We start from the raw sequence: 25,589 nt of genomic DNA on the forward strand, positions 1-25,589 counted from the left end.
GGGGGTGATGATGATGATGATGATGATGATGGATTAAAGATATTGGGCGGAGTTGAGGATTAACTGGTAAGTACATGCGGTTTTCTCTCTGGTGAGTTCATGGTTTTGTTGTTGTCCCACAGTTAGAGGCGGGGTTCTATGTTTATACGAGATTGGAATGGATCATGTCGTAGAAGATGGTTTGGAGATTCGATATACAATGGAAGAGAGGTCGGTGGGAATGCATACGACTTGGGCGTTTTCGAATAGGCGTCTAATACTGGATACTTGATGGAGATGTCTAGATGGTTTATTGGTGGTTGGGAAGAAAACATGGATATCACGGCGGTGTATGTCATACCCATGGTGGTTTTTGATGGGTCTCTGGCTCATGTGTACATAGATACGACTCATATCTTCCATCATCGTCAGCATCGGGTTGATGCCAACGTTATATCTCCATTTACTCGTCGTTAGATTGTTGTACTCATACAGAACCCATCTCCTGATTACCTCAATGTCCTGTACGAAAGGCATCTCGTCCATAGGCACCTGATTGCCATGTAAGAACAGGCGCGTCTCCCACCTTAGGTACGTTGGCATGGATGTACAGTCATTATACAGAAAGCCTGCCCGCGGTATATAGGTGCTTTGCCTGGGTTGGTTGTTGTAGTTGTATTTGGGTGAAGAGTTCTATGCCTCCACCTCTTGTCTTGGATGCTAGGATGGCAATGTCTGCCTACCTGCCTGCCTGAAATTACCTTAGCTGGCATCTAATTATGCTGTCTTATATAAACGGAGTAGACAATGAAGTCAACATGCTTGATCACGGGCGCAAAGCAATCCCATCTAGGGTCCGACCGGGAGTATCGTACCTGATATTTTTCCATTGTTTTGCTCAGGTAGGTACCTGAGATAGGTAGATAGGTCACAGACTGGTGAGAATGGAATGGAATGAGCCCTTGTCGACGACGACGACGCCTTCCTTCCACATGAGAGACTTCTCGATGATGATGATGATGATGAGGTCAGAGTCAGATCTGCCCGGGCCGGGTTGTTCCGAACACTGCCAGGTTTCCTCCGTCACTAGGTACCTGAGGCAAGTTAGGTCGGTGAACTAATGAAGAGGGGACATCGAACTGCCCCAGGCACTCAGTACCTAGGTGTCAGCGATGTAAACAACGGTCCCTGGGTCCCATGCTTATCCATTCCTAGGTATCTAGGGAAGCTTTGAGGGATTTGGTCACAACCTGGAAACGGCTGAGCGAAAGTCCGCGGAATCATACACATGTCTAGCATGCCTTGTGTACTATGCAAAAAGGGGTGTGTAAGTTGACACCACAGCCACATAAACGGGATCTCCCTTCCGTTGCGGTGTAGTTACTTGACGCACTGCCAGGAACATGGCGGGGGCCCGAGGTTGGGATGGCAAAGAGTGATCAGCGCCACCGACACTGATATTCTACGTACGACGTAGAGATCTAGCCCGGATTAGACCGGGGCTGCCGAACCGGAGACTGGACCGGTCCGTGGGACATACTACGTATCCACTATATGGGACCTAGATTAGGAGGAGCCCCGCTCGGTGGTCGGTGCTTTTCTTTTGGTGGTCCGGCCTTGGCCCGGGCGACAAGCCCCGGTCCGTTCCCGGCTGCTCCCGGCTGCGGCTTACACTCGGAGTTAAGGCCCGTCAACCTGGATGGGCTGGTGGACCTGCTTACCTACGCCGGGGCTAAGTCTGGGTTTCATCAGGTTGGTGCAGTTACCAATGTATGTACATACACCTAAGCTGGACTAGGTACCTAGGTAGTAGTACTTGACCTAGGGGCTGAAGGTGCACAGACCAAATATAGGTTTCAGATTGGGAACCTCGAGGTTGGCATATTAACATGTCCTTTGGCTGGTGTCGTATCTCCGTATGGCGAGGTAAACAAGGCGCTGATTCCATCCAAGGACAGGATCCCTTCCCTCAATAATTACACATAGAAGCTTCTGGGGCTCTCGGTGAGGGGTTTGGACCAGATAGGGATGGTGTAGAGCCAAAACTGTCCCGAACCATGCGCATCCCGAAGATTTCCAGCGAGCTACGGAGTACTACCTACCTATACGCATAGATGAATTGTTGTTGGGAGGGGGCTTGTAAGCCGGCCATTTCACAGGACGCAACCCAGGTTTGCGTTCCGACTTCACCCGTTCCCTCGATATTAGAGAGGTCGGGATGATGGTGTTGAGGGGTTCTCAGCAATACCTCAAGTCAGATAGATGTCAATCCTATCCCATGTGACTCGTTCAACCCCACGCTGTCGTCTCCTGTGGGCAACTACCAGCGAGGCCAGCCATGACTGGAACATTTCCATGTTGACCTTCCCGGGTGCGTGTGAGACGACAAAACACCGGTGTTTGGAGTATGACGTTGCTTGCGCATCTGATTACTTCGACAGTCAAGTCTTCACTTCAAGCAACAACATGCAGCTGCGAGACCAAGCTCAAGGTAAGAAGAGGTGGGTGATGAGTAACACATCCCCTGTTGTACGTAGAGGTAGGTACGTAGTATCGCATCGCAAGACAAGTCAGCCACTTTCGCAAGCCCGCCTCGGTATTCAGGCATCCAGATTTCTTCACATCGAGTCAAAAATACCCAGCCAGCAAATGGGATTGGAGACTGGATTTAGTTACCACATTGGGCAATCCTTGGAGAGCGAGTGTGGCTGGGGCGGGATGTCAAGAGGAAGGGGACGTGGCTTGCAGGTGCTCGGCGAATCTGCGGAAGTAAGCCAAACAGACAGCAAGCCTCAACCGGAATATTGACTTTATTAATCGGCGATTTCAGGAAAAAACTTTGCCATGCACTACCACCTCTCCTTTGATGACGAACCTAGAAGCGCAACGGCCTAAAGATGGAAAAATAAACTGGGCTGGGCCATGATTGTACTCGTAGTTTCCCCAGACTTTCGTCACCATGGCGGTGGCTACGGCACAAAGCCCAACGCCGATGACATCACCACCTCCCCGCACATATTGTACTGTACAACGGTATCTGAGTTGACTAATCGTGTTGCATACCCGACACCCAACGCAACCGCGGGAACTTTACATTCTTAGCCGACTCCGAACGCGAGCCAACCGAGCCGGGAGCCTGATGCTATGGAGGGTAGGGGGATAAAAAAACAGAGTTTTTCTTGGCAGGGCGGGAAGACGAGAGAGAGGCCCAGGAAAGCTCAGAGGGACAGAACAGCCAGCCAGCCAGCCACAAACGCGGGGTTCGCACCTCAGTCACTCCTGTCCAAGTGTGCCCGACACACTGACGTCGACGCGCGGGGGCGACGCTCGGCGGGGGAAAGACGGGGGCATTGGATTGGATATTGGGACCTGAACCAGACCTGTGGGATGGGATGTGCTGTCATATGTCATGTCATGTCAGTCATCGTCGCCGTCGCAGCGTTCACCAGCAGTAGCGCGCGTGCCCCAGGCAGCATTATTTTTTCTCCCACTTAGATTTCGCGGCCCAATAGCCACGGAGAGGTGTGTTATTGGCTTGTGACCGATTTGAAGGTGGTGTTTGGTCGTCATCTGGGGTCATCTGGGGGGCCTGGGTGGCTTTACTTACCTACCCTACACACGTAACCAACCATCGTCACATTTGCTGTCTGGCTTGCTTTTGATCGAGCGTGCTTGATCTGGCATTTGGCATCGCAGCGTCATCTGTTCATCATGAGGGGTGTTTTGCTGGAGACCTGACGGTTGCCTGACTTGACTGACTGGCTCTAGGATGGTGAGGCGGGAGAGGCCTCAGATGGATGGATACCTGACCTGATGACTTACATGGTTACAAGATGACCGTAGGGTGTTGCAAGTAACGTGCAAGTCACGTCTAGCTTACATAGGTCCTAAGTCAGGTGAAGGCTGCCTGAGGACTCAACAAGACACGAGATGCAACATCAAGTTAACGTTGCCCTATGTCTTTGTGTGTGTCGTGTCATACCGAACCCTCTCCAAAAAGGCGGGATTACAAGCCTCACCGACCCCATGCGGTCAGAGCAACACACGGGCATCTCTCTGCAAAGTACTCTCTCGTTTTGCGGTACCGACAGAGTGCTGCTGTGGCTGAGCTGCGTCGGCAGTCAACGACATGATGAGCAAAGTCCTCCAGATTGACAGGGACGGACGGAGGACTCTCCATTTCAGTCCAGGACAGCGGGGAGTACAACCATCCTCTGTCAATCATCCTGTCACATTCTCGCTTTCTGTTGTCTCTGTTCAGTGTCAATTGACCCCGCTAGGGCAACCCTGAAGGGCCCAAGGCACAGGGCCACATGCACCCTGGCAAAGTTTCGTCATCAGCCCTATGGGCGGGGATGGACGAATCAGATCGCTCCCGAAGCGATCGTAGCACGGTGCCAGCGATCTGAGTCTAGGTCTCTGTGACGAGGACAGTTATTTCGCTTCGTTTCCGGGACTCTCCGAGCGCAGTGATGAATGTCATTGACACTGCCCCCTCCTGACATAGTTACGGAGTAAGACCTACCTACGAGTATGCCTCAGATGGCTCTCGATCTGGGATTGGGGTGCTACTCTGTCAGTCAGAGAGTATTTGGCGCATGACTCAAGTTCGAGATTCGAGCCTGGCGATGCCTACTATGCGGTGTTGGAATTGTTCGGACATGGCTATCTTCGAGGGTCAGGAACTTCCAGGTTGTCAGAGAGACTCATGATCATGAGTCTTCCATACTGTTACTACTGGAGGCAACTCAAGGAACCCTTGTATAGTTCCCAAACACATGTCATCAAAGGTTCAGGTAGCTCCAAGAGAAAAAGCCAACGTTACACGCAAATTGTCAAGAGGACTTTGTACACAAAGAGTTCAACAAAGTCAGCCGGCCCGCCGCAGACATGACTCGGGCGGCGGTGCTCACGAGGTCTGGGCGAGCCGTCCCGGAAGTGGTGATAGCCGCATTGTACTATCTACCTTACACTGGACTGCGTCGTTGCGGGCTTCGACTACTCCGTAAGATATGTCTGGTGTTGATTATTGGATTGCATGCGATACCTTGGAATGCGATGCACGCCCGGGCGATATCATGATGAAAGGGGGCGTTTTGAAGACGTTGATTGCCTCCGAACTTTTCGTATTGGGCAAGTAGGTTGTCTGAGCGAGCTGTGAAAGCAAGTGTCTGAAGTAAACTCCAAAGCAAAGCAATGCAAAAGCGAGAAAAAAAAATTCCGAGCTTGGGGCGATCCGTGTCATTAAGTTTACTGACCGAACCAGCCGAGGGATGCAGGCGGAATGGCGGCTCGGAGGGCAACGGAGATTGGAAAGGAGCTTCACCGTTCCAAACGCATTGTCGAGATGGAAACGCCGCCCAACCTTCAGAATGATTGAGGCGGCAGTTCGGCTCAGTCAGGTTGGGCTAGGTCGGAAGACCGTTTTGGAAAAATTACAGCACGGAGGGAATGGTACCTACGGAGGATAATGAATGGAATGATGGAATGCCAGACGAGGTGGGTATTAGAAATCAAGGGGACTGCGGCATGCGAAACCACCAAGCACCTTAGGTAAGAAAGTTTAGGGCTTGAAGATTACCAGGGCATGCAATGCATCATGACGAAAGACCTCCGAGACGAACACCGACAAACAGACATACGACCTATAGGTAGGTATAGTATTGCAGTGATGACGATGGTTGCGACCCTGATTACACAGCCAGACAAGACGACAAGATTCCAGCCGAAAACTATCCGGCGGCTTGGAATCTGCGAGAATCGTCATGTCTGCGGCGAACAACCTAATCCGAGGAATGCGATGATGCGGGGTGCGGACGAACATGGAGATCGGAGCTATGAGCCTTTCCGACCGCCGGCACATGGAGCCGATCAAAGCGAGATATCCTCCCGCTCCTACCTTGAGGTACCTGCGTACCTAGGTAGGTAGCAGTAGGTGGTAGGTAGCTAAGAGACAAGCCCAGACATTTCCCCGGAGCTAAGGGTTGCGTAGACCCGACACGGGTTCGTCGCAATCATTTTGAAGCCCGCTCAGGATTGCAACTCCAACGGCATAACTCCGTAGTCCGACGTAGGCCAAGAGGGAGATTCAAGCCCCGTTGGCCGAAACAGGGCTCAACAGATCATGGTCCGTCCCATGGGGAAGACACACTTGTCTCGGTCGGAGGCCTGGGTTAGGTTAGGTTAGTTAGGTTAGGTCAGTCAGGTCAGGACAGTGGTGTCCTTGATTGACAGCCAGCTCTGTGTGTGCCAAACATGGACAACACACAAAAACAAGAACAATAACAACAGCAAAAAAACAAGCAAGCATTGGGACCCGACGACGTGTGTTTTCGTGCGGGCTCGCAGAGGGGGCCAAGTGCGGGAAATCATCGAGTGTGGCCGAGCGCGAGCGAACGCTTCACCGCCGCCAGCAGAGGATTTGATCAGGCTCCCGCGAATTTGTCTGGCTTGCATGAGAAGTGCGATGCGGTGCGGCGCAGGGCGCGGTAAAAGGTCAGGTAGGTCAGGTAGGTGGTCGATCGGTGGGTGGCCCCGCGATGAGTTGTCCAGAGTACACGGGTCTGGTACGTACCGCCCCTCCCCCCTCGTGTCCTCATCCTTTCGCCTCTCTTGGAATTGCGCGCGAGCGAGGCGGGATGGATGCGGGAAGAGAGGGTGAGATGGGATCAGGGGCCAGCCCCCCGGGGGGAGGGGGGGTAGTAGGTGTGTGGGGACGGGATCCTCGGTTTTTTTGTCAGCTGTGCTGCGGATGATGATACAACCAAGGTCCAGGCCAGGTTCTGGTGACCCGCCGCCCGCTTTGCTGTCCTGGAGCAACCCGACCGCCAACTGCCCTGCCCTGCCCAAGCGAGGGGAGGTGAGATGTCCGTGAAGCAGTGAGGCTTATGTACAAAAAGACCTCGGGGCCGCCCATTTCCCCCCCGACATTCACACTCGTGTTGTCATCCATTTCTCCATACTCAACGAGGCTTTTTTGCTCGCAGCAATTGTTGTCGTCGACAGACATTTATTCTCTGCTCTGTCTCTCTCCATCTCCACTCTGGCTCGACACCACACAGCAACCCTCAAGCCATCCACCACTCACAGGCACCGACATTCCGGTACCTTACAGTACATTACCGATACAATACCGTTATCGCTCCGTCTGTTACCGTATCTCGGTCACAATCGTGCCTGCCCGCTTCTTCGGTCACGCCCCACCCCGAGCAGATAACACCCCCCAGACTTTCCCGAACAGGGCGATTCCGCAATCGGCTTTCGCCTTGACTCACACGCACGAACAAGAAAAAAGTCCAAGCTTCGGCTCCTTGTCTCAGAGATAATATTTGGCGGCAGTCCGCCAGATTGATAACCATGGCTTCTCTTCTCTCACAACAACAACAACAACAACAACAACCATCCAGCACAACAACAAACCACCCGAGGCCATTGGGCTCCTCCCCGGCGACCGCGTATCCTTTCCGCCCGACTCCCTCCTCCACCAAGAAGATGTCCATCTCCCAGACCTACTTCCTCGCCCACCGCGCCCGGGCGAAGCTCGCCTACGAGGCTGCCCGGCCCGACCACAACCTCCGCCTGCTCGTCGGCCACGCCAACCTGCTCGACTCGCTGATGCTGGAGCTCGCCGAGGCCGAGCGGGAGCAGGAGTACTGGTTCAACCAGACCGTCCGGGGTGCTTCTTCCTCCTCCTCTCACAGCTCTTCTGAGGAGAGGCACGTGCAATGGGCCGACACCATCGTCGAGGAGCCCGAGCACGACTGGCACGCCGAGGACGCTGAGTCCGATTCGGATTCTTCGGACTGCTCTTCGGACAGCGACTCGGACTTTGACGCCGACGAGGAGGACCAGGACATTGAGATGGCCGATGCCGTTCCCCTCCGGAGGATACCCTCGAACTCGGCGACTCTTTACAACGCCGCCTACCAGACCTTCACCCAAAAACAAGAAGAAGACTATGATATGGAGGAGGATTACGATGAGGACGAGGACGAGGACATCACCCGCCTCGCTCTGCAAAGGACACCATCACATTCTCACCGCCGCCACCACCTCCACTCCGCATCCACATCACCGTCCTCGCCGCCCGGGCTCGAGGCCGACGACTCGGACGACTCGGGCGACGACGACGCCGCGATGCCGCCATCACCGCCGACCGCGCTGCTTCCAACATTTGCGGCCGATCCAAAGACCCAGCAAGGGGTACCACACCCCGCCGGCGACGAAGATACAACAACCATCCGGCCAACACATCCGGGAGACAAGGCCGCTTTCTACGAAGAAGGGTACTACCTCCCGCCGAGGAATCCGGCGAGGTTGATCTCGGCGATATCAGTCTACTGAACACGACACACATCATCCATCCATCCACCTTCATTTCGTCTTTTGTTTTAGTATTTCCAGCTTTATTTTCTCGCTTCTTCAGCATGGGTCGGCGTTTGAATTGGGAATACCATGATACCATCAGGGTCGGCGGTATCCATATCAGCGAGGCGAACGAAAAAAAAGTTTTGTGTTTTTTCTGTTGTTCATCATCACATCACGGTCATGGGCATCAGCATGGGTTCCTCGGGCTGGGCTGGGTTGGGTTGGGTATTGGGAGTTATCGAGAGAGGCGCTCTGCTTTTCTTCTTTCTTCTAACGACACCGCTCAACACAACAATACCCCTCTAATGGTTTGGGATTGATTGGGAGGAATGGGGAATTTTCGGGATCATGATGGATGGATGGATGGGCATGCATGCATGGCAATTGTGGCAATTATTTTTTGTTTCTTTTCTGGTGAGGGGGGGATTGATTCCCCCGCCATTTGCTTCCTGAGCTTAGCTATGGATGATACCTCGGTAGCTCTGAGAATCGAGACAAACAGGATCGATCAAACAAATAATTTTTGTGTCATGACTCGAGCTCTGTTGAGATGTGATGTGTGTTTGCAAAAATGTGATGCGCCGATCTGAGCGCATTTGGTTTCCTTGTTTGGTACCTCCCATCCACTTACAAGTCGGGCATCTAAATCCCTCGAACATCTCATCCAATGTACCTAGGTAGGTAGTTGTACAAAACTCTAAATCAACTCATCCCATCTTTTTTCTGCCTGCCTGGGATGCAAGCTCAGCTGAAGTTGCATAGGCACTCGGGCCTTGCTTGATGCTCCATGACTGTATGTGATAGCCTCGGATGGGGCATAGGAAACATTGCCACCCGGCTTGCCTGCCACAACTCCAGTTATCCGATGCCGGTGAGTGTGTGTACGTGTGCTTCTCGTTTGGTCAAGAACCTTCTATCACAGTCCGACGACGACGACGACGAGGACGACAGGGGAGCTGGTTGGTGAGGTGTGGTTTGGTATGGGTTTGGTGTGTGGGTGATGTTGGTGTTGCACAAACGGGATTCACATGGCTACACATGGCAAAATTCTATGCAGTATGCAGGCGGCAGGCAGAGGTAAGGTATCTCCGTACCTATCATGTGGATAGGTTTGGTGGTGGTCGGAGAATGAAACGCTGCGGATGCGGAGTGGGAGGAGGTCGGGAAGGTTCTACATAGCTCTCTTCCTCGACGTCGCGACGGAAGGGAAGAATGAGGAGAGATGAATTCGAGGGGATTCTACCAGCTGCAGATCAGGAATCCAATAACAGATGATAGATCGAAAGTTGGCAAGGATGTTGTTCCAATCGTGCATGGTGAACTTGAAGAAGAGTCACAGGAACCCCGGGCCCTTCGCGATCTAACATTGTGGTGGAGATGATGCTATGTCCGTACTAAGTTTGATGGTTATCGCGACTCTGGCGCTGTTGCTGTGGACGGAAGGCGGTCAACGGACAGACGCCGAGCCTAGCCAAGCCCAGCCCACCTTTGATCCGCGATCCGCGATCCGAGAAGGGAGGCGGTCGGCGGCGACGCGGGAGTCGGTCGGGGGTATGAATCACACTTGCATGCAGAGTGCAAAAGACTCATCGTCCACTCTGCAGCAATTGCTCCAGATCAATGCCGCCACCGCTCAGGCGGTAACAACAAACATGGCCAAAAAATTGATCTCTGTCGTTGCAACCTGGCAATTACTTAGGATGCATTGCTGGCTGATGTCGTCCTCACCCATTCCCGCTGCTCACCTGTGCAAAGTTGCAGGCTTGCAGCGTTGTTGCCTCGGTGCAAGATTCGTAACATCGCGACAATCTCTGACCGTTTTCACGTTCACCAGCAGCGCCGGCCGCGAACCGGCAAGCCGGGACTGCCCTGTGTTCCAGCTGGGGGTCCAGGCTCGCTGGCGCTTGTGATTGGGTGGATTGCGCGAACCTTGGGTGTCTTTGGGAAGGTGGGTGTTGTTGTTTTGTAGCTCGTCTGGGGAAATGGCGGAGGAAAGGCAGGGGGTGTGTGGCGGCCGGGTTCCGGGATTTGCGCGAGGGTAATGGAGGGGGTGGCGATAAAGGAAGTGTGTGGGGGCCGAGGGGTAATGTACGGTATTTGGTATTGGAGGGGTAACGGTATGGTACGATACCCCGTATTTGGTTGAGTCCTGGGGATAGGGTTTGTCTTGGGAGTTTGGTTTGCAGCGTTGAGGGTTGGTGGGATTGTGAAGTCGGATGCAAACAGTAAGGGGCTCACATGTCGGGGATGCTGTGTAACTTTGGGTTGGACATTGTTGACCGTTTTTTTCTACTACTCTGTCGGGTAATGGAGTCCTTGCGAAAATTATCTCAGAGAGCTCACTCAGCATCTCAGAGTGATATCCTGCTGGTTGAGTTCAAATCTCGGACTTGGACGTTGATAACAACTCCTCAATCCCGCGGCATTTTGGACGTTGGTTCACGAAAAAAACGAAAATATCCACGCCGTTGGTCACGGGTGCCGTTGTGACTGACGGATCCCCGTGAGTCCGTAAGTTCCGAGAGGGGTGGCCGCGGAGCCGGACGGAGAAGATCGGGACGCGGATGCAGGAGCGAAGAGAAAAAAAAGCTTTTTTGGTGCCCGGTCCGAGTCCGAGTGCAGCGCGGAATCTTCAACCAAAGTTGGTGGGTACAAAGTACCTCCCTTACTTACGCACACAAACACATGTCGACGTCACAGCTTCCAAATCAAGGAGGGGGGATTACGGAGATTGCACCTATAGTAGAGGAGGGGGGATATGTCACCAGCAGAGTGTCAGTCAGTCAGTTATGACCCGGTGACCCAGATCTAGAGATTTCGAGATGTGTCTTTGTGACATCGAAAGTGAGGCGGACGCATCAACCACGTCAGGGTTCATCCTGTTGTCTTGGGTGTTCATTGTTGATGTTCGGCATTGCCCCGCCGGGTCCTTGTCAACGGTCGGGTTGCCCTAGGTGGGACTTCCGACGGCTACCTTAGCTCCCGTCGAGAGAGGCCTTACAAGACCGCGGTAACCGCTTGTAATCCAGGTCGGGTCCTCCACCAACAATCATGTTGCAAAACAAGACACACAAAATAAAGCATGTCCAAAATAAATACTGGCAGGCAAATTGCAACCAACAACCAACACGGTGACACTGGAGGCCCCTCCTCAACTAAACTGCCCCGCCTGGTGACGTTGTCAGTTATCATCAGGTCTCCCTCCGCCATCCGTCCTCCGCCCTCCCACCTGCTTGCGCTTGCTTGGGCCGGCATGCGAGGTTACGTGTGCAAGCCCGTGCGTGTCTCTCGCCCGCGTGGTTTTCGAGCTCCAGCAGTTAGGCGTAGTGTGTTAGTGGGGACGAAAGCATGACCTGGCGGCCTAGCCAGCGGCATGTTGGTGGTGCATGTTTGGGGGTCTTGGACAACTCGCGGTACATACGCACGGATTACGCACACCTTGAAACAAAACAAGAGCTCACCATTTGCTGTTGCTATGGTGGTAGTAGTAAGATGTTTACTTTCAGCTCCTCGAGGTGAGGGATGGATGTTGGCCTCGTGTTGTTGCGCCGCTGGTTTGCTGTATTATTAGTAGCGAGTTTGAGGTGTTGGCTCTGCTGGGGGATGAAGCCGGAGGCGGCGTCGACCTCGCCGGAGCCGGAGCTGGGGACGTGCCTCTGAGGCCCATTGAAAACACGGTTGATGTGTTGGTGTCAAGATGAAATGACAGTTTCAGCTCTTACTAATAGAACATGTCGCTTAGACATCGTCTCCCGATGACGCAGAATGTTGTTTTGTTTTGTTGGAGCCTGGATGCGGCCATGGCCGACTTGCATGAGGCTCGCTCTCCTCCCGAGCTCTGCAGTGCCCTGCTGAGCCAGGCATCTCGTTTCGTTATGATGCTGCCTGAGGCGTGGTGTGGCTGAGCCCTGGAGAAAGGCACCACCTCCCCCAAACATTGGTAGGAAATAATAGAACCATCAAGGAGCAAAGTTTCTGCCTTGGTCGGATCATTCCAGCTTCATGTTCCTGAAGATCACGATCGCTAACGTTAGTTTGGATTCAACGGGTTTCTCCAGGACGATCATGTTGCTCCCTTGTGTGTAGATCCCGGGTTCTTGGATGATCGCCACTCGCTACGGCGGTCCAGTTCTAAGTTTAGGCCTAACTCAATCCACCAGACCGACTCCATCTCGTTTCAAACACCAACTTCGTACTCCGTACTTCCTATGTCGTACATACATACACACGGGTAAGGTTGTCCGGGTTGATGCCCCCATCTAGGGCCAACACGACGAACCAAAACATCATCACCACAAATCGGAACTCGTGACCTCTATTAGCTTGTTTCGCAAGGGGGAGGCGGCGGAGGAGGCGGAGCTGCGGGTTCAAGATTTTTCTTGCAGCATCTCTTATGCACAACATTGGCGGTCAACCACCACGCGACGTGGTCCCCCCGCAATTTTTTTCGCGTCCTGGACACCGCTTATTCCGGAGGATCCAGACAGGCGGTAACCATGTCCGGAGTGCTATCCGGGTTCTTAGCCTTATGCACACTCCAAACGACACACAACCTGGACAACGCGGGGAAAGCCTGCCTTTGCGCCGTCTCGCCGGCTCCAGAGCCCCGAACCGCCGTGGCTTCGGAAGACATGCCCGATTGTGTGGCTCGCTTTCCTCCGGGCTGTGGCTTTGCGACCCCCGCGTCTTCGACCTCCCCGACAGAACGGGTCGGAACGGACGGCAGGTCCGGACGGCGTGGGGGGGAGCAGCTCGGCGGGATGTATGTAGAAGCAACGAGGTTGATGCCCATCCTTGAACTACTAAGTGCTACGTCACACTCCGCGTTTGGAAGAAAGTGCGCAAATGTTCCAAAGACGATGAACAGCCCGACGAGTATGAGCCGTGCCTTTCTGGCTGACAGCCCGTGAGACTGTGTACCGCAGACCGTAAAACCCTTGGGAACTTTGAGGCTTCGGGGGCCACACGGTCTTTTGGGGGCCATGTAGGGCCATTCGGCACCTCCTCGGCGCTCCGGCGCTTCGGATCCTTCGGGTCTGCTGTTCAACGCCGGGACGGTGCCGGATTTCGGATATTTAGGTGCCACACGAACTTGTGGATGGACAGTCAAGAGGATATTGGCCTGAGAAATGGACTCCGGTGTATACACCGAGGTAAGTACCTAGGTAGGTAGGTAGGTAGGTAGGTAGGTAGGTAGGTAGGTAGGTAGGTACGCAATATGTGGTGATCAACGCAACCGAGTCTAAGGTCTTGTTTGAAGTGCCATATGTTGGGAGTCCATGAACATATGTGACCGAACACGGGGCTTTGGTTATACCATCAACAATCATACATCTACCTACCTACGTACGGTTGTGATTTGAGCATTATGACATTCCAATAGACAACATCACCAAGCCCCCTCAAACCCCAAAATGCACATACGGCGCCCAAACCGCCACCCTCTCCTCCTCCTCCTCCTCCTCCTCAACAAGCACCACATCTCTCTTCTCCCCGTCCCTATTCCTCTTCCTAACCTGTCCTCCCACCAACCCCCGTCCTTCAACATCTCCATCCCTCAACGCCTTCAACGCCCCATGCAGCGCCTTACACACCGACAAATCCTCCAACCCGCCACCTCCATGATGAATTTGTTGTTGCAGCTCCCACTCGGCCCTCAACCCCTCATACACCAACCGCGCGACCGTGACGCACACGTCGTCCAGCACCTCCCACAGCGTGCCCACCACGTGCCGGAACCCGGCCAGCTGGAACGCGCTCGCCAGGTGGATGCTCTCGTCCACGGCGAGGTTGTCGCGGACGCGGCCGGTGCCGCAGGCCGAGAGGAAGGCGAGGAAGTGCGGTGGTAAGCCGAGGCCGGGTTCTTTTTCTTCTTGTTGACTGTTGCTGGTGGTGGTGGTGGTGGTGGTGGTGGAGGAGGAGGAGGAGGAGGAGGAGGAGGAGGAGAGAAGGTCCATGTCGAGCAGCTCAGAGACGGGGAGCGCGCTGTTGCTGTCACCGCCACCGTCGCTGTCAGGGAGGAGGATGAGACGGCTGTTCGCCGCGTCGTACGGATCGGTGGCGCCGTGGCCGGCGAAGTGGAAAATGCTGCAGGTGCGGAGATGCGGGGTGATGTCTTGCTTGCGCTGGCCCGGGGTGATGGGCTGCATGCCCATGGCGGTGCAGAGTCGCTTCACCACGCTGATCTCGTCGGCGGCGAAGGGGAGGGGTGGGTAAGCGCCGCCGGGGGTGTATTCGATGGCGACGAGGAGGGCTTGGATGATATTCAAGGAGTTGTTGGTAGGAGATTGGGACGGCCGCTGACGGATGCGCACAAGCGCCTTGATGGACGAGGCGTACGACGACATGACCCGGTCCAGTACCGTCGTCCCGGACCGGGTTTCGTGATATCCTGCGGCGTGAAGCGGGAGCTTTGTCAACGGGCCGGTAGGAATCCACCATATGTGCGGCATTGCGGTGTCGCTATCGTCGCCAGAAGCTGGAACTGGTTGCGTATAGCCAAGGGCATCAAGGACAGGCTTCGCCACCACGTCCCATAGCCACTCCAGTGTCTGATAGCTCCTGAGCTTGTCATCCTGTTTTGCCCTGTTCTGGATGTTCTCCTTCGACAGACCAACCAGAGGGACAGCGCGTACGTGTGCTGTGTCTACAAGCAACGCATCGCAGCGGAACCTGCTGATATTCACGACGACCACGGGCCCGTACCGCGCCGCCTCTCGGATATCCTCCTCGCCCAGCGGGCGCAGAAAGTCCTCAAAACCAGGCAGTCCCTGAATCCTCGCCAGCAGCTCGTCAAATTCCTTGCTTACCTTGGAACGGCGTGTTGTCAAAGCGCGAGGAGGAGAAGTCTTGAGACCCTGAACCCCCTGGTCCTCGACATCCAGCGGCCGTTGTAGCTGCGATGTCTCACCTGCGTCAAGTTCCTCTCGAAGCCTCACAAACCGATCTGCCAGGTCCGGATCTACAGCCCGTAGACTCTGTATCTCGGCGCGCATTTGCTCCAGCGAGGCCCCAAGCACGCCGCGACCCTGCTCGAGCAAGCGAAGCGCCTCCAGCGGAGACTTTCCCGTCTGTAGCGCAACAGCGGCTGCGTCCGATGCCAGGCCGACGACCTGGTTTTGACTGAGCGCATGTTTCCGGTCCGCGTTTCGAAGCGACCGCGACGAGAGGCGAGGGATGAGGTTGACCGCGGTGTTGGCCGCTTCGTAGGCGAGTTCCCATTCTGATGGATCGGCGGAGGCGGTGTCTTGATTCCTTGTATCGATGATGGCATCAAGAATGGCTCTACCGGCGTATATTCGGGACAGCAATGACGCACTTTCCAGCCGCAACGCCTCTTGGTAGTAGTCGAGAGCACGGCGGCGATCCTCGACTGTTGACTTGGCTTTGTATCGGTGCATGAGCTGGTCTCCAAGGTTCCCGAGAAGCGCCGAACGGTCTGGGCTTTCAGCTGGCAGAATTTCGAAGGCCTGTTGGAGGTATGTTAAGCCTTCTTCAAGATGAGTTATATCCCGCGTCCTCAGGTATAAGTTCCCGAGATCATCCCCCAGGTTGTTGAATACTGTGCCTAGGCTTGGATGGCCTCGCGGAGCTGGGGCCACGGCGTCGCGTCCTGCTTGAATAGCTGCCTCGAGATCAGATATTTTCCGGGTGTCCGCGTACTTTCGTCCTCGAAGGATAGCCAGCTGATTGAACTGCGCAATCCGGGCTGAACCGTTTTCCGGAGTCCCGTCGCAGGCTTGTTCGATGACACTAATGGCTTCTTCAAGCACATGGCTTTTCTTTGTCCTCGAGTGAAGGTTACTCAGGAAAATTCCGAGGTTCGTCAGATACAACACATAGTTGGCGTGAGTCTTGGAGGTGTTTTTGACCACTTTGCGTTGAAGCTCTATGGCCTCTTCAAGATCAGCGAGTGCTCCCGTTCTCGAGTAGCGTTCGTTGAGCTGCGCGGCGAGGTTGCTGCAACAGATCACCATCTCGTCGTTGTCCTGGGGCTCCGTGTTGACAGCTTGGCGTAAGCATTGTATGGAATCGTTGAGGTCGGCAACGGCTCCCGTCTTGAAAAGGTAGATATCGCCAAGCAGATTGCCCAGGTTGTTCAGGTATGCCACCTTTTCGGGATTCTCGTCGGCCGTTATATCGACTGCTTCTCGACATAGTCGGATACCCTCGTCGAGGTCGGTGACGGTGCCATCATGCGTTAAGGCTCGTTGTCCAAGACACTGGCCAAGGATGCTCAGGACGTATGCGCGGTGTGGCTCCTCATCAGGGATGACGTGCAAGGCCTGTGTGAACAATTGGATGGCCTCGTCTAGAGTCTCAGCAACGGCTGTCCGGGAGTATTCAAGGTTAAGCCAGTTTCCGAGGTTTACCAGCACTTTGGGGTATGTTGGGTGGTCGTCTGAAACTGTTTTCAAAACCTTTCTCGCAAGCTCAATAGCTTCGCTGAGATCTTCCTGTTTGTTACTGATCATGTAGCGAGCTTCCAGGGCATTTCCAAGGTTGTTCAAGCACGCAGCCCAGAGAGGGTGATGAGGCGGAGTGACATCTGCCGCCAGCCGGAAGAGTCGAATGGCTTCGTCCAGGTCGGCCGGATCTCTTGTCTTGCCGTAACGAAACTTGTACAAGAGCCCGAGATTGTACCAGCTTTCGCCTTGTCCTGCATCGTCACTCAGGTTGCGTGCTTGGTGCAAGATTCGCTGAGCTTCGTCAAAGTCTGCCTGCTCTCCGGTGGTAGAATATCGCTCGCCGAGTCGAATCCCTAGGTGGATCAGTGCTTCAGCTCGCTCCTGAGGCTCTGTGACTGAAGCAACGACCTGTCTTCCGAGATCGGTGGCCTCATCGAGGTCGTCCATTGATTCTGTCTGGAGGTGTCGATCGAAGAGGGTATCGCCCAGAGCTCTGAGAAGCTCCGTCCGAAAAGGATGTCCAATGGGGGCTTCACGAAGCTCCTCCCTCAGGACTTCAATCATATCACTGTCGCTTCCTTCCGACATGGACTCCCAGGAGGCGTCCGATGCTTCATCACCGCTAACCTCCTTTTCTGGAGGCTGTCATCCCATTAGTATTTTATGTTGTAGGTGCGAGATAAGGGCATAGGAGTTCCTACCATGATGCTTGTATTACTGCTCTCAAACTTGAGGCTCGAGGTCAAGCTGGGTGGAAGATCCGAGAGTTGTTGCTTGGGCAGAGATGGATGATGGTTTCAGATTCAACAACTTTCCGTCAATGTCCTTAGGTAAGTATTACCTCCTCTGGGAGCAAGACCGATGGTATTTCGCTTTAATAATGCTGTGAGAAATCAAAAAGAAGGGAGACGTGGAAGCATGTTGATGAGCAAGATATGTGAGGACAAGGCTGAGGAGTGCGCATGCACAACCCCCGCACAACCACGAAGCTCTCAGGTGCTTCTCACCTGAGAAGTGAGGCTGCACGCGAGCTTGGCTGTTGCACAATACTTGGACCAACAGAAATATACCCCTCAACTCAACTACCACAACAGTTCATAGTACCAAATCCCTGACAATGGTTGAGAGCCTTGTTTGTGTTCTCTGACATTCATCCACAGGGTTCCGACAAGCGGGAAGTCAAGAAAACATCTGACCAAACTGTCAAGGCCCCGTTTTAGTCCTGCTTCCATGAATCCTGTCCTCTTCGACTTACCACTATGTGGTATACTACGCGAAAACAAGACCGGTCATGATCCAAGCCTGTGGTTGAGGAGCCGAGTCGAGGCATCCATGAGTAAAGTCTTGGGACCGATATGGGGACCAACCCCACAGTAATTAGACCTGTTGTCGTTAATCCTCGAACGCTTGAATCAATAGGAGGGAAGCTGTGAACCAAGTAATTGGGCTTAACATGCTCTGCCTTTTGCTCCGAAGTTCATCTAACCTCACATACTGGTAGCTCGCTTGGTCTAAAATCCATTCCAATCGTATATCCTAGTTGCTCATCCCAGTCGTCATTCGATGATCACTCAACTCCCACAGGCATCGCCAAAGCATATCTATGGATGATGTCTATCTAGACCCTAGCTCGTCACGTCGGTAAACACTCCCGTTGGTTAAAAACGCAGCCGAATGCTGCTGTTGGTCATCAATGCAGCTTAATACAACTGTTGGTGCTTAAAACTACCCAGGTCGCTACCTCGATGTGGCACAGACATTCAGCTTCCTGGTTCTACCAACCGTACCCTAGACTGTATCTCAACGCCTAGCTGTGCATAAATACTTCACCAGGAGCACTGAAATTGACCGACAGAGTTTTGTCTCTTAAACATTCCAATTGACAACTCCTTCCTTTCTCCATTCAGCTTTTCTCTTTTCTTCAGTCCAGCGAAGGTGACATGTTGTACCTCAAAGCGCTTGCCGCAGCCATCCTGGCCATGGGCTCTCGCGGAGCCCTGGCCGCAACTCCCACTGCCGAGTATTACTCCGACTTTAATTCTCAACCTGGGACACAGAAACTCCGGGTGTGCAAGCATGCGGACTTCGTGGACTGCGTTATCCTGGGGGGTGCGATAAACACATGCTGTAAGTGGACTGCTATTGATAATACCTCCTAGACAGTGTCTTCCCAAGTTATGTGACAGTTGATCTCTTAACGTATTGTTTCCCTGACGAGTGCAATTATATAGACAATGTGCCCTCCTCGTGGAATGATGTGATCAGCTCGATCAGGGTCCCTGCATTCGTCAGTCAGTGTGTCATCTATGAGTAAGCACACGATCTGAAACCCCCAAATGACTTGCTATGAGCGTTTGTTGACCACTGTTTGATAGACACGCTAGCTGTACAGGGCAGAGCCTGCGGGTCGGCACTCTTCTGGGTGTTGACAACCTGAAGGATTATTCTCTCAATGACAAGGTGTCATCTTTCAGGTGTTCGAGTTAATTGGGTTCATCTTTCTGTTGCTCTACGCAGGAATAGACAAGACATTCGGGTTGTTCACAGAGGCAGAGGCATTGCGGTTGTTGTGGATACAGGGAGATCAGCATCCTCAACTAATACTAGGGAGCCCTTGTCCCGAGTCACGGGACGACATAGCATCCACGAACCAAGTTTCTTTACAGCGTAGTGTATGCAGAAGAGTGATTCTGGATACGACGGCAACTGATGTGAGTGGTGGGCTGAGTGGAAAGATGTGATGGTGGATCATGGAGATGGCTCGAGCAAGAGATGACGTCCAAGGCTTGACTGCTCTGTCCAGGCCGTACCGAGTATACTTTTGGTGAATCAAAGACGTTCCAACCCCTCGGGACTTCCTTTTTCCACTCTACCCTGCTCCGAAGCTCCCTCCATGCCGAGACCCACCTCCGGTCCGGGCCGGTCCGAGGCTTCGGGCCCGCTTGCCGAGCAATTGGCGCACGGGCCATTCGGACTTCGGTGTCCCGGCTGCCGAATCAATGCTTTCTTGCAACATCCTGGAAACTGCCGACGTCATTGTTTGAGCTCTCTCAGGTACCAAACGCCAACCACCAAACCAACCTGGTCCCCCGACATTCGTGCCCCCAAAACTACATTGGCATTCCGAATCCACGCCGGCACGAACCCCACATTACCGCGCGCCGCCACCATGCGTCCGGCCCGCACTCTCTTCCCTTCCTCGTTGCCGGCAGCAGCGGCCCCGGCCCGGACGGGACTAAGTCCTGCCGCCGTCCTGTTCAACACCTACCGTACCTCCCGCCGTCCCCGTCTCCAACAACAGCGTCACTGCCACCACCAACAACAAAAGCGCGCTTTTTCCCTCTCAGCACCCCGCTCCTCCAATCCCACCGAATTCACTGCTACAACCCCTCCAGCCGCCCCAGCCCCAACCGGCCTCACCCGCCTCACCTCCCGCCAACTAATCTCCATCTCCGGCCCTGACGCAGCCCACTACCTCCAGGGAGTCATCACCACCAACCTCTTCCCGGGCTCCCCGCCCTCCAAGAAAAAGCCCGAACTAGAACACCTGCGCCGCGACGCCGGGTTTTACACAGCCTTCCTGACCGCGCAGGGGAGGGTGCTATACGATGTCTTCATCTACCGCGACCCATCCGCGCCGATCGAGGACGCGGAAAAGTCCAGCTGGCTGATCGAGGTGGACAAGAACGAGGCGGCAAATCTCCTGCAGCACATCCGGCGGTACAAGCTGCGGGCGCGGTTTGATGTGAAGCTCGTAGAGGAAGATCAGGCGCAGGTCTGGGCTGCGTGGGACGACACCTCCTCGTCCAAGGGTTTGCTCTCATCCGCGTTGTCGTCGTCGTCCGTGGCCGTGCAAATGCCGGATCCGCGCGCTCCCGGGTTGGGGCAGCGGATTCTTGTCTTTTCATCATCCCCAGGAGGAGCAGACCCAGACCACCAAATCCCCATCGTGTCCGAGGAAGCCTACCACCTCCGCCGCTACCTCTACGGCGTTCCCGAAGGCCCCGCAGAACTTCCCCCCTCTCAAGCCCTGCCCCACGAGTCCAACATAGACCTGGTCACCTCCCCGGTTCCCGCCATCGATTTCCGCAAGGGCTGCTACGTCGGCCAGGAACTGACGGTGCGAACCGAGCATCGCGGCGTGGTGAGGAAGAGGATTTTGCCTTGTCTGCTGTATCCCGAAGACAGTCAGCCACCGCCATCTTCTTCGTCTTCTTCCTCCGAACAACAACAACAAACCGACGACGTCCCGTCCCTGCTAGCCAAGCTCTACCAACCCTCCATCTCTTCCCCCTCCTCTCTCACCGCCGCCGACCTCCCGCATGAGGCTAGCATAGGCCGCGCGAACAAATCCGGCCGCAGCGCTGGCAAGTGGCTGCGTGGCATCGGCAACGTCGGGCTCGCCCTGTGTCGGCTCGAGAGCATGACCGATGTGGCGCTGCCGGGGGAGAAGACGGGCGGGACGGGCGTTGTGTATAGTCCTGAGGATGAGTTTGTGGTGCCGTTGGGAGGGGAAGCGGAGGGGAAGAAGGTGAAGGTGAAGGCGTTTGTGCCAGGTTGGTTCAGGAGGGGGTTGGAGGGGAAGGGGAGGGAGGGGATGTAGCTTGGTGTAATTTTACGTATGTGTACAGTACATCTGCTCTTTGTATCCCGTGTGGAGATAGTAGGTCTGCTGGGGGTGTTGACGGTTATCGAGAAAAATAAAGAGACAAATCTTGGTGGCTTCCTCTTGGAGTAACTACCTACATATTAATAGGCGTTACCTGCAATGATGTTGGCAATTCGCCAAGGTGCTCAGGGTTGTTTACAAAGCCGTCCATGAAAAGACCTCCAAAGTCGAAGTTGTCAACAAGCTTGTCCGGAAAGATGATACATATCCGGAACTATCTACACAGGCATATAAGCTGTTACTCCCTGTTTTTCTGCCTAGGTAGGTGGGGATATCAGGGACCTTGGCATGCTCACAACTGTGTATTGTCTTGAACCATAACATTACTATACTAAAACAAGACAGAGGAGGGTAGGTAAGATTAGGATATCAACACCAGCAGATCTACTCGCCCCCATTTTTCCGTCTCTCCCAGGTGTATTCCCTTTTTCCATCATTATCATCATTACCAATTACTTCGTTGCTCATTCCTTTTTCCCATGAAAAAAACGAACAGACAGAGCAACTCACCATCTCCTCCCATCCGCCCATCCTTCCCCAGGTTCACAACCCAAGTCCCATCATATATCTGTAGGTAGGTATAATACTAACAATACACGGCCAAACCCGACCCAAAACCAAAGACTGACGATGGATAATACAAGAGAAAAAAGAAAGACGCATCCCTGCCTAGGTAGGTAGCTACCATTCAGGAACTACCTGAGTGAGGTAGGGAGATAGATGGGCATCCCCGCCTCATCGCCTCCGAGGATTCAGCGCCAACGGCAACGGTACCAACCCCTGCTGCTGCTGCGGCTGCGCCGGAACCAGACCCGGACCCGGAGCCATGCTCTGGCGACTCTGCCTCATTATCAACGCTCGCCGTTGCGACAGAGGGAGGTCATCCCAATCGTCTCCTCCTCTCCCTGCTCCTCCTTCAGGAGGAGCAGCAGCAGCTGCTGCTGTTGCTGTTGAAGAAGAAGCAAGGGGATAAGCCGACGACGACGAGAAGCGCCGGTTGTTGTTCATCATCGTCATCGCCCCACCACCACCTCCCTGGGCCTGGACCAGGGGGCTCTGGCGTTGAGCGGCGGCGCTGTTGCTGCTGACTCCCCCGAGAGGGGTTGTGCCGTGGATTGCGCTGGCGCGGGTGCGGAGGATTTGCTCGCGCATGGAGAGGAGGGTTGGCGCCGCCGGTTTCGGCTGGTGTTGGTGGTGCGGGAAGAATAGGCTACTATCTGCTGCTGCTGCTGCTGCTGCTGCCGAGGGTGATGGCAATGGCGATGACGGGCTGCGAAGCGCGAGGGAGCTGATGGAGGTTGTTGATAGTCGGTGGGGATGGGGATGGGGATGGGGGTGGAGGAATTGCTGTTGCTGTTGCTGTTGCGGCTGTGGGTGGTGATGTGTGTGGTGCTGCTCAGATGGTACTGGACAGGCTAGGCTCCTCCGGTCATTCACCACCGGGATGAAGCCATTATTGTCCTCTGCAGGAATGCTCTCAAGTACGGTATACCTCTGAGGGGTCGCCGTCATCATCGACCCCGGCCTGGATGAACCACTCGTGGAACTCAGCCTCTTGGCCGCCTTGGGCGGAATCGGCGGCGGCGTCGCGTTCTCCGCCGTCAGCTGGAGGTCGGCGATATCGAGATGCGCGGGTTGCTCGTCGTCGCCGCCGTCCGGGGTGATCACTTCCGGTGCAAGTGCCGAGGGGTCGGCCGGCGCCTCGGCAAGAGAGAGATGTTTGGCCCATTCGTTGGTGCGGTAGACCAGGGCGACGTCGGGAAGAGGCGGTGGGAGGTTGGTTTTGGTGAGGCGGGCGGTGGCGGTGGAGGAGGTAGTTGACTTTGCGGTGGCAGACGGGGCGCGGGAGGGGGGAGTGGATGGGGAGGGGGTTTGGTTGGTGTTGGAGGTTGGTTGTTCTTCTGAGGTTGGTGGCGCGGTTTCTGGTTGGGGTTCTTCTGGTTGGGAAATCTCAGGGGAGGTTGAAGGAGTGGTGTCGTCTGTGGTTGTCTGGTCATTGCTTGTGTCCTTCTCCTCCTTCTCCTTGGTCTCGTTAGGCTCTTCACCAGCGCTTGAAGCTGTCGAGGCCGTCTCAACCTTTGGTGTTTGTGATGCGTCCGTTGACTTATCCTGCTTGGATGAGGCCAACTCCGTGTCTTTCGATTCATCGTCCTTGTCATCCAGGGGCGGAATATCCTCCGTCGACACCTTGGCCTCGTCAGAGCCCTTACCCACGTTCTGGGCAGACAGACCCGGAGACCAAAAGAGGATGGCCGTATCTGCGTCCTCGGTGACGCTCTCGTCGTCCAGGTTCGCCACGACCGAGTCACTATCGTCTCGAAGGGCTCTGGCCTGGGAAGACAGCGGCCCAAACTTGTCCGTCTCGGAATCGGCATACGGCACGCCCGATGTCCCTGAAACACCCGACACGCTGGGGTCGCTCTTGAGCAGCTTCTCGGACAGCCAGGCCGCGGCGTCGGCGTTGTCGTCGTGAATGGCGCTTGCCTCCATGGCTTCGTCGTCAATGGCGACGGCGACAGAGGAGCCGGATCCGCTGTTTCGTTTTTGTGATGGAACGGGAACTAGGAACGGCAGGGGGATCACTTGAGGTGGTTCGTTCGATGGCCGAGCATCCTCCCCCTCGCGACCAACTTCGGTTTCGGTCTCCTTTGCCTCGACCATGACACCGTCTTTGACGGTTCCCAGTCCGCTCTCGGATGCCAGGGGCATAGGCTGACCCTCCAGCTCGGCGGCCGCGGCCTCAGTCACGACGACCGTCCCAGCGCTGTCCTCACCAGCCTTCTTCTCCTTCTCCCCAATCTCCTCACCAACCTTCTTCTCCTTCTCCCCAATCCCGCCAATCCCACTATCCGCGGAGGTGGCCGCAGCAGGCGACATCCCCTCGCCATACACCCTCTCCCACTCCCTCCTCTCCCTCTCCATCTCCTCCACCACCCTCCTCCCCACCATGCTCACCTCATCCTCTCCCCTACTCTCTCGCCGGCGACGCTCATCCATGTCCTCCTCCCCCTTTCCCCTCCTCTCTCTGCACTTCCTCCACAACCTCAACTGCCCCGCGGCCCCCGCCACCGCCAACACCACCGTAGCCGCCAACTCGACCGTCATTCCCTTCGTCAACGGATACTTCCAACCCTCCTCCACCTCCTTCGCAAACAACCCCTCATTCAACATCCACAACCACACCCAAAACTCCTTCCACCCCGCCCTCGCAAAACAATCAATCCCGAGCACCGTCACCGTCCCACCAACCCACCCCCCGCATCCAGCGAGGACATACATCCTGATTTTCCTCACCACATACAACCCCGCCGCAAGCACGGTTAAAGTAACCAACATCCCCGCCCTGCCCGCCACTGAGGGGACCAACCCCCCTTCCTTGACAGTGAGCAACCACATCCCGACCACGAACCCGCCCAGTCCACACCCCGCCAACTCCGCTACTTCCGTCAGAGAAAGCAGCAGCGCCGCGCCGCCGAGGACCGCCCCCGCGGCGGCGGCGGTCATGACGTACCCGGCCTGCAGTCCGGGGGGGACGGGCGGGACGGTGAGGTAGAGCACCAGAATCGCGACCCCGAGGGAGGTGGAATAAGCAACTGAGAGGAAGCTGCGGAGGCGGTGCTGGACAGGGTGAAGCTGTTGGTGCGGGGAGAGGAAGGTGTAGATCAGGCCGGTGGGGAGGAGGAGGGTGCCGACGAGGATGTTGGACGGCGAGAGACGGGGTTCTAAGGGGAGCTGGCCGACGGGGATGGGGACTGGAGTTGATGGTTAGTACTTAGGTTGGTTGCTTGGTGGGTTGGGATGAGGAACTGGGAGGAGACGGGAGGCGTACCGATGAGTTCATTGGTGGTGATGATGTCGTCCAGTTCAGTAGTAGGAGCAGGATTTGAGACGCTGGTTGAGGAGGATGAGGAGGGTTTGATCGTGGAGGCTGTTGTTGTCCTCGTCGGCTGCTTTTCGTCAGCAGGGGGGGTTGGAGACGGAATATCCGTCGTCGAGGTTACTATGTCATCGATCCGGGCTATCGTTGTCGTGATCTGCTCCTCCTGTCTCGGTATCCGGGTCACCGCAGCGGCGGCGACTTGTTCGACACAGCAACTCAACGCCAGCAGCCAGAGCAGGCCGCGTGATGGCTTTAGAGGCCTCATTATTGCAGGCGTGGTGATGGA

General features: G+C 55.1%; 7 protein-coding genes across 7 annotated transcripts; 4 read left to right on the plus strand and 3 right to left on the minus strand.

Moving 5' to 3' along the window:
- Positions 1-6,730: 6,730 nt before the first annotated feature.
- On the plus strand, positions 6,731-7,304 carry VTJ04DRAFT_309 (uncharacterized protein; the record flags this gene model as incomplete). The annotated part of the gene is made up of 2 exons (XM_069360951.1): positions 6,731-6,838; positions 6,966-7,304. The coding sequence occupies 2 exons, from the start codon at positions 6,731-6,733 to the stop codon at positions 7,302-7,304; spliced, it is 447 nt and encodes a 148-aa protein (XP_069222919.1).
- Positions 7,305-7,335: 31 nt separating this feature from the next.
- Positions 7,336-8,322, plus strand: VTJ04DRAFT_310 (uncharacterized protein; the record flags this gene model as incomplete). Its single annotated transcript, XM_069360963.1, has 1 exon — positions 7,336-8,322. The coding sequence occupies one exon, from the start codon at positions 7,336-7,338 to the stop codon at positions 8,320-8,322; it is 987 nt and encodes a 328-aa protein (XP_069222920.1).
- A 3,497-nt stretch (positions 8,323-11,819) lies between these two features.
- On the minus strand, positions 11,820-12,148 carry VTJ04DRAFT_311 (uncharacterized protein; the record flags this gene model as incomplete). The annotated part of the gene is made up of 2 exons (XM_069360974.1): positions 11,820-11,988; positions 12,069-12,148. The coding sequence occupies 2 exons, from the start codon at positions 12,146-12,148 to the stop codon at positions 11,820-11,822; spliced, it is 249 nt and encodes an 82-aa protein (XP_069222921.1).
- Positions 12,149-13,748: 1,600 nt separating this feature from the next.
- Positions 13,749-17,458, minus strand: VTJ04DRAFT_312 (uncharacterized protein; the record flags this gene model as incomplete). The annotated part of the gene is made up of 2 exons (XM_069360985.1): positions 13,749-17,396; positions 17,456-17,458. 2 exons carry the CDS (start codon positions 17,456-17,458, stop codon positions 13,749-13,751), a joined length of 3,651 nt encoding a protein of 1,216 aa, XP_069222922.1.
- A 1,236-nt stretch (positions 17,459-18,694) lies between these two features.
- VTJ04DRAFT_313 (uncharacterized protein) lies at positions 18,695-19,241 on the plus strand (the record flags this gene model as incomplete). The annotated part of the gene is made up of 3 exons (XM_069360996.1): positions 18,695-18,881; positions 18,986-19,064; positions 19,130-19,241. 3 exons carry the CDS (start codon positions 18,695-18,697, stop codon positions 19,239-19,241), a joined length of 378 nt encoding a protein of 125 aa, XP_069222923.1.
- Positions 19,242-19,923: 682 nt separating this feature from the next.
- Positions 19,924-21,357, plus strand: VTJ04DRAFT_314 (uncharacterized protein; the record flags this gene model as incomplete). Its single annotated transcript, XM_069361007.1, has 1 exon — positions 19,924-21,357. One exon carries the CDS (start codon positions 19,924-19,926, stop codon positions 21,355-21,357), a length of 1,434 nt encoding a protein of 477 aa, XP_069222924.1.
- An 801-nt stretch (positions 21,358-22,158) lies between these two features.
- Positions 22,159-25,568, minus strand: VTJ04DRAFT_315 (uncharacterized protein; the record flags this gene model as incomplete). The annotated part of the gene is made up of 2 exons (XM_069361018.1): positions 22,159-25,175; positions 25,253-25,568. The coding sequence occupies 2 exons, from the start codon at positions 25,566-25,568 to the stop codon at positions 22,159-22,161; spliced, it is 3,333 nt and encodes a 1,110-aa protein (XP_069222925.1).
- Between the last annotated feature and the right edge of the window lie 21 nt (positions 25,569-25,589).

The sequence above is a fragment of the Mycothermus thermophilus genome (genome assembly GCF_041956435.1).
Source record: "Mycothermus thermophilus strain CBS 625.91 unplaced genomic scaffold VTJ04scaffold_1, whole genome shotgun sequence".
NCBI classification, from domain to species: Eukaryota; Fungi; Ascomycota; class Sordariomycetes; order Sordariales; family Chaetomiaceae; genus Mycothermus; species Mycothermus thermophilus.